At 51.8% G+C, this 7,868-nt stretch overlaps 1 protein-coding gene across 1 annotated transcript; it reads right to left on the bottom strand.

Annotated features, from left to right (window-relative positions):
- Positions 1–2,744: 2,744 nt before the first annotated feature.
- Positions 2,745–7,626, bottom strand: LOC132592456 (uncharacterized protein K02A2.6-like). The gene has a single exon (XM_060277292.1). It carries the CDS (start codon positions 7,136–7,138, stop codon positions 3,068–3,070), a length of 4,071 nt encoding a protein of 1,356 aa, XP_060133275.1. The 5' UTR covers positions 7,139–7,626; the 3' UTR covers positions 2,745–3,067.
- Between the last annotated feature and the right edge of the window lie 242 nt (positions 7,627–7,868).

The following is a 7,868-nucleotide window of genomic DNA, read 5'->3' as shown; positions in this document are numbered from 1 at the left end:
GCACACGCGCCGCCCCAGGCGCCCGATCGGCTCGCTCCGCCGCTGCCCACTGTGGAAGGACATGTGGATCCAGAATTTGCCTCCACAGCCCCTTATGGACTCACTGTTAAAACTGTGGCTCATAGAAGACAACGTTATTTGGCCACGAGTGATCGCCAAAGAAGAAGAAGAGGCAGTATGTTTCTGAATACCAGTTGCTGGAAACTGCAGGAGGGGAGAGAGTGCTCTTGTTCTCAGCTCCTCCTTGTGGGTTTCCCACAGATATCTGGTTGGCTACTGAGAACAGGATGCTGGTCTAGATGGGCCAGTGGCTTTTCTTATGTTCTCAAGTAAGCTTCTGTTGTACAGCAATCTTATAATGGTGCCCACAACTTTTGGATGACTCGAAGGAGTTTTCTAATAACACCCAGACCATTCTTTAATAATTCAATTGCACCTCATATTACTGGCAGGTTTTCTAAGCTTTATTCAGCTGCAGAGACAGTTCTTTTTTTCTTTTTTTAAATCCAATTATTTGTTAAACTAAAATGTCTAGCTTGTCCTATCCCATAGGCTTGGCTCAGTAATGATAGATTAAACCTCCTACGAAGTTTCCAATAAAATCAGATTAAAGCAGATTGGTTCTGACCCAACTGTGTGCCAAGTGATGAGATGCAAAACTTGCCTCTATGAATATATGGATCGGTGTGTCTGTCCTGACCATGAAAAATTAGAAGGCATTTTATTAAAAAATAGAATTCATCACCATACACTTTGTATTAAGGGCAATACTTCATGGCTTTCATTCACACCATATCAAATTGCATTTCATCTTCAGAGTTCCTGTGCGAAATCAGGGTTGTCAGAGGGTCAGTTTTAACCTGGCCTGGGTTGTTGGGTTTTTTACCTTTGCTTCATAATGTAAATTTGCTCAGGATCAATGCTAGGTAATAGCCAATTTAAAAACTGCACATATGTAAACGAATAACACCCATGCACACACACATACCCTTCAGGAACCCCCCCCCCTATTGAGGGTGATGGTGTGATCTTAGCTGAGGTCAGGAAGGATTATCAATGTTTTACTCAAAGATTAAGGACCAGGGAGACAAGTTGGCTTGAATATATTTAAAATATCAAGTATATTCCAAGGTCAGACTCTGAAACTCTCTATTGTAAAAAGAAAAGTGATATACAAATCATAAATCAGGCCACTTAAGTCATTAGCTTTTTTTTAAGGCTAAAATTTAATGTACAGTACTGTTACACGCCACCCAAATCTCCACAGCAGTACAAGATTCCAGGGGTTCCAGAAGATTATCCAGGGTTTGTGTTTCCTTTGGAAAAGAGGCACAGGGGAGACCGTGGTGTCTTTATGATATATGGTTTATCTACACATATATGCAACCTGAGCCTAGAGGCTTCCAGAATTACACTCCAGGAGGGTTCCATTTCTCCCACTGCTGCCAGCAGTTTGATTCCCCTTTCTCCAGCTTGATGCTGCTTGCAAATCTTAACTAACTTTCCCTCCAGCTTACATAAGGCAAATTGCAATCCTCCAAACAACTGCTCCCCTTCAAAGACTTTTGGCTTTCTCATTAATTCTGAGTTGGGGTGGGGGCTCTCATTTGCTCTCTGGCACTGAGCCACTCCCTTTATCCCAGCTAATAGGCTTCCACTCCCTTTATCACCAGGCTGGCTCCTGGGTTGATTTTTAAACATGCTAAATTCAATGTCTGGAACCCTGGAATTAGAAAAGGGGTTCAGGAATTAAGAGAGGGAGTCCAGGTATCCCACAAACGTAAAGCAGTACTTTGAGGTTCTGCTCCTGTTCCAAAATGCAAACAACACTGAACTGAAGTCTGCGTAGCAGGGAATATATATATATATATATATATATATATATATATATATATATATATATACCCACAATGCAAAAGCTACAGTCTGCTTTACTATTTCACTATTTACCTCTCCGTTTTGTTAAAATCTTGCAATACAGCAAAAGATTTGGTTGCAAACATCCAAACAGATGCTTCTCCCACCCTAAGGTTAGCAGCAGTTGTAGAACATGGCGTGTTGCCTTGAGATGTTTTAGGATGGCCTCCCCAGGAGATTATGTTTTACACACACACACCAACTTCTGGCAGGTCTGCTTTGAAATGTAGGAAATTGTGCCATTTGTAGCAGGTGGGAGTGGGAAACGATCTTATTAGTTGCACTTGATTCTAAATGATTTGATTTGTTAGCCATCATTGGTGCTGCCAAGTTGGAGGGGGCCCTAGGCAAGATGCTCTCTGGGGGTTCCTGCTGTACCACTGCGCTGCTGCTTCTCCTCTCCCTAAGAATGCAAGGAACAACCTGCTGGATCAGGCCAATGGTCCATCAATTCTAGTTCACCATGCTGTTCTCACAGCAGCCACCCAGATGTCTGTGGGAAGCCTGCAAGCAGGACATGAGCACAATTCAGAGGCATATTGCCTCTGACAGTGGAGGAACAGCCCGAGCTTCCTGCTCAGTTACCAGGTATCAAAGTTTTCAAGGCTACTGTGCTACTGTCTCTCTCAGGCCCTTGTGCATCCCTGATAAAGGGAAGTGGGCGGGGGAATGAATGAATGAATGAATGGATGAATGAAATTTATTACGGTCCCAGACCAGATTCACATACTGTACTAAGCAAACATAAGACACAATAGAATTAATGAAATATACTCGGAGTCGAGAGTGAATTTCATGCTCTTTATTCAGCTCATAGTCATCAAGGAGAAGAAGAGAAGACGAATGGCTCTTTTCCCAAAACCATCTGCTTATATACATTATTTACACAATGGGCCTTGCGTGATTGGCTACTTCAGGGCTACACCTGTGGGCCAATTATATTGTGGATTGACTTCTGCCTGCAGCCTGATTGGCTGCTCCTACAGGCCAATCAGGTAGCAGATTCACTTCTGCCAGCCGCCTGATTGGCTGCTCCAGCAGGCCAATCAGGTTGCGGATTCACTTCCACCTGGAGTTGGATTGGGTAGCTCCCGCTGATTCTGAATCCTATTGTTCTAGGATTCAGCTCAGTACATAACACCCCTCCCCTCTAAGTTCCAGTCCTGCCCGGGAAGTTGCATTCGTAGTCCCCAAGGTCTGCTGGCCGCCTCCGTGTGCGTTGTGGCCTGGGGTGTTCCTTGGTCAGGGGTTCTGGTTCTGGCTCGTGTTCCGAGGCTGCTGGCTGTGCCGGGGCTGTCTGGTCTGGCGCCACTGAACCACTAGGTTGTGGCTCTGGTTCCGGTGTCCTTCCAGCCTCGGGGCGCCCCTCTGTGCCTACTGCTTCTGCTTCCCCTGCCCACCCCTCTCGCTCTACAGGCCTCACTGCCCTGCTGTCCCCTTGGGACCCCTCTGTCCCGCTCTCCTCCCGGGTTCCTCCTGGGAATCGTCGCCGTAGCTGGTCGCAGTGGCGGCGCCAACATTGCCCCCCTTCCGTTAGTACCTCGTACGACACGGGACCGGTCACCTTGGTGACTGTGGCGGGTACCCATGCTGGGCCTGCCCCAAAATTCTTTGCATACACTGGGTCCTGGGCCACAAATGTCCGGGAGTTCCTGCCTTTCCCCACCACTACCTCATCCTGAGCTCTGTCGGGGTGAAGTCGGTCCAGTCTAGTTGCAAGGCGCCGGCCCATTAGTAGTTCAGCTGGGCTCCGGCCCGTCGTTGTGCTTGGGGTGCTGTGCTGTGCTAGAAGAAATGCGGCAAGGCGGTATTCCCAGTCCCCTTGTGTCATGCGGCGGAGGCTGTCCTTGGTGGTCCGCACCATGCGCTCCGCTTGGCCATTGGTGGCAGGGTGGAATGGTGCTGAGCGGATGTGGCGGATGGCGTTCTGCGCTGTGAAGGTCTGGAACTCCTCTGACGTGAATGCGGTTCCATTGTCCGAGACGAGGGTGTCAGGGAGCCCGTGGGTTGCAAACAGCTTACGTAGTACCCGGATGGCTGCCGCCGTAGAAGTGGACGGTACCAGTGCGACCTCCAGCCATTTGGTGTAGGAATCCACCACTATGAAGAATGTTTTTCCCTGGAAGGGGCCAGCGAAGTCCACGTGCAAGCGTGACCATGGTTGTCGGGCGGACTCCCAGGGCTGGACTGGGGCCCTTGGGGGATCCGGGCGGGATTCTTGGCAGGTCTGGCAGTGTTGGACCCAGGCCTCTATCTCTCTGTCAATCCCCGGCCACCACACATAACTCCTGGCAAGGGCCTTCATCCTCACTACCCCTGGGTGTGTCTCGTGTAGGGCTGTGAGGACCCTTTTGCGGAGGGGCTGGGGAACAACAACCCTGCTTCCCCATAACAGGCACCCCTTGTGGGCCGACAGTTCATGTTTGCGGTTTGTGTAGCCAGTGAATTCTGGCCCGGGGCTGCTGCTGGGCCATCCTCGCCACACCCAGTCCAGGACCCGGGAGATGACCCTATCTTTTGTGGAATGGTGCGCAACTTCTTGTGCCTGAATGGGTCGGTCGGGAAGCAGCTCCAGGGTCATAACCTCTTGCGCAGGCGCTGGGTCGGGGCCTGTTTCTGGTAGTGGTAGCCTGCTGAGGGCGTCTGCGTGGCCCATCGCCTTCCCAGGGCGGTGGATTAGTGCATACTGGTAGCCGGCAAGGAAAATTGACCACCTGAGGACACGTGGAGACAACACTTGGGGGGTCTGCTTCTCGGGGGCAAACAGGCCAAGCAACGGCTTGTGGTCAGTCACTATGGTAAAGGGCCGCCCGTACAAGAAATCATGGAATTTTTTTACGCCCTTCACGATTGCCAGACCCTCCTTGTCAATCTGTGAGTAGTTTCGTTCGGCTGCAGCAAGCGTCTGGGAGAAGTATGCCACCGGCACCTCTCTTCCATCCGGGAGTTGGTGTCCCAGGACAGCGCCGATGCCATAGGGAGAGGCGTCGCATGCCAGCACTACTGGCAGCCTCTCGTCGAAGTGTGCCAAGACCGAGTTCGAGACGAGCAAGTCCTTGACTGCCTGGAATGCGGCCCTTTGTCGCTGGCCCCACACCCAAGGGGCCCTTTTATCTAGGAGTCTGTGTAGGGGCTCCGCTACCGCTGCCTTATGGGGAAGGAAGGCATGGTAAAAGTTCAATAGTCCCAAGAATGACTGAAGTTCGGGCTTGCTCTTGGGCGCTGGGGCCTCACAAATGGCCCGTACCTTGTCACCGGTTGGATGGACCCCTTCTGCGTCCACCTTAAATCCCAGAAAGTCCACCTGCGGCACTCCCAGTAAACACTTTTCCCGCTTCACCTTGAGGCCCGCCGTCTGGAAACGGTGCAGGACGGAGCGGAGGCGGTCCTCAAATTCCTCTGGTGTGGGCCCGGCGATCAGTACATCATCGAAGAAGGGGGTGACGCCAGGAATCCCTTTAAGGAGAGAGTCCATTAGATTCTGGAATATGCCTGGTGCCACGCTAACGCCAAATTGCAGCCGCTTTACTCTGAATGCCCCTCTGTGCGTCACAATCGTCTGAGCCTCTGCTGTGGCTTCGTCCACAGGCAACTGTTGATACGCTTGGGCCAAGTCCAGTTTGCCAAAGATTTTTGACCCAGCCAGGGTGGCGAGGACATGGCTGACCACTGGCACTGGGTATGCATGGGCCGTGAGAGCCTTGTTTATGGTGCATTTGTAGTCTGCACAGATGCGGACCGAACCGTTAGGCTTGACGGGTGTGACAATTGGAGTTTCCCAGGGGGAGTTGGACACCGGCTCCAGCACTCCTTGCTCCACGAGCCGGTCCAATTCCTCGTCTATGCGGGGTTTCAGGGCGAACGGGACCCGGCGGGCCTTGTGCCTGATGGGTCGTACAGCGGGGTCTAGCTGTAGGGCAATGGGGGGTCCTGTATATCGTCCCAATGCCCCATCGAAAACCCCTGGAAACTCTTTGCATATGGCGTCCACGTCCACTTGTAAGCTAGTGCGGTTCACCCCGGTAACGGCTAGCCCCAGAGGTCCAAACCATGCCAGTCCCAGTAAGCTAACGTAGGGGCCCTTAACTACCAGCAAGTCCAATTGTTGCTTTCGCCCTCGATATTGCACCCTGAAGGTCCCCACCCCCATTGTAGGGACCTTACGTTTCTGGAAGTCCCGGAGGGTGAATGGGGCCGGCCTTAGTTTGGGACCCCCATTAGGGCACAGTTCCCTTAATGTTCGGGCCGAGATTATGGATAGAGTTGAACCTGTGTCCAGCTCCATGCGGCATGGGGCTCCCTCTATCTGTACCTCTATATAAATTTTCTCTGTGCTGGGATGGGGCAACTGGAATACCTGGTAGTCCGTGATCTCCGTCGAGTTGCCTTGGTGCATGGTGCCGTGTGACCTGGGGCTCCTGGGTCGGTCATCTGATGCTTGTCGACGGGTGAGTTGAGCCCGACACACCCGGGCGATGTGTCCCAATTTTCTGCACTGCCTGCACTCTGCGTTGCGGAAACGACAGGTCCTCCTCTCGTGGTTCTCCCCGCAGCTTGCACAGTTCCCTCCTTCTCGTCGAGGCTGCTGTGGTGTGTGTGCTGCTTGAGTGCGCCGCTGTACTCGGTGTACTTCCTCCCTGTCAGATTCGGATTCGTCGGTGAGGTCTTCGTGGTAGACCCTCGGTTGGGATGGCGGGGCCGGTCGTGCCTCTTGCGTTGACCTCTCGGCGGCTTCGGTTGCCAGGGCTTCCTCCAGAGCAATCTGGAACGTGAGGTCTTTTTTGGCGTAGAGGCGTCGTTGCAACATCTCGTCCCTCAGTCCACCGACGAGGCGGTCACGAAGCATGTTCTCCAACTCTGAGAAGTTGCATAACCGGGCGGCTTGGCGGAGGGAGGTCACAAACCCAGTTATGGTTTCCCCCGGGGCTTGCCGCTTTGCGTAGAAGGCATTTCGGCAAGCTACCACCGAGGGCTGTGGTGAGAAGTGCTCCTTCAGCCGTTCCATTATTGTTTTGTAAGAGACGGTAGCGACATCTCTAGGTGCAAGGAGAGCCCGGGCGATTTCAAACGTCTCCTCTCCACAGACGCTGAAGAATGTCGCCCTCTTTATGGCATCGTTGGTGACTTCTTTCGCTTGCAGGAGGAAGTTGAAACGGGCGGCGTACCCTTCCCAGTCTCCTGATGCTGGTTTGAATGGCGAGAAGCTGCTGTCGGTTGCCATTCTGGGTTCCTTGGGTCCTGGAGCTGAAGCCTGGATGCACGGTGCGATGCGGCGGTGCAGCAGGTGGCGGTGCTGCGGTGCAGTGCGTGGTGGCGGTCAGCTCAGCAGGATCCCACCTTCGTCGCCAGTGAAATATACTCGGAGTCGAGAGTGAATTTCATGCTCTTTATTCAGCTCATAGTCATCAAGGAGAAGAAGAGAAGACGAATGGCTCTTTTCCCAAAACCATCTGCTTATATACATTATTTACACAATGGGCCTTGCGTGATTGGCTACTTCAGGGCTACACCTGTGGGCCAATTATATTGTGGATTGACTTCTGCCTGCAGCCTGATTGGCTGCTCCTACAGGCCAATCAGGTAGCAGATTCACTTCTGCCAGCCGCCTGATTGGCTGCTCCAGCAGGCCAATCAGGTTGCGGATTCACTTCCACCTGGAGTTGGATTGGGTAGCTCCCGCTGATTCTGAATCCTATTGTTCTAGGATTCAGCTCAGTACATAACAATTAAGTTTGAATTAACAATCGAATAACGACTGGACCTAATGGTCAGGGGTCCCTTTACCTTTACCTTTTTATGACAATAAACAATACAAATATGACAGCCATTAGAAATGTGGTTTAGGTCTTAGTCTCTAAAATATTATCTAGAGTTTGCACCCGAGGCCTTAGCTAGTTCCCTGAGTTTTATGGCAGCTGCGCAAAATTTGGCCACCCTTAGCGTGATCTCTG

Source organism: Zootoca vivipara, chromosome 7 (genome assembly GCF_963506605.1).
Source record: "Zootoca vivipara chromosome 7, rZooViv1.1, whole genome shotgun sequence".
Taxonomy (NCBI): domain Eukaryota; kingdom Metazoa; phylum Chordata; class Lepidosauria; order Squamata; family Lacertidae; genus Zootoca; species Zootoca vivipara.
Note: the sequence above shows the minus strand (reverse complement) of the source record. Positions and strands in the feature narration are given on the sequence as shown.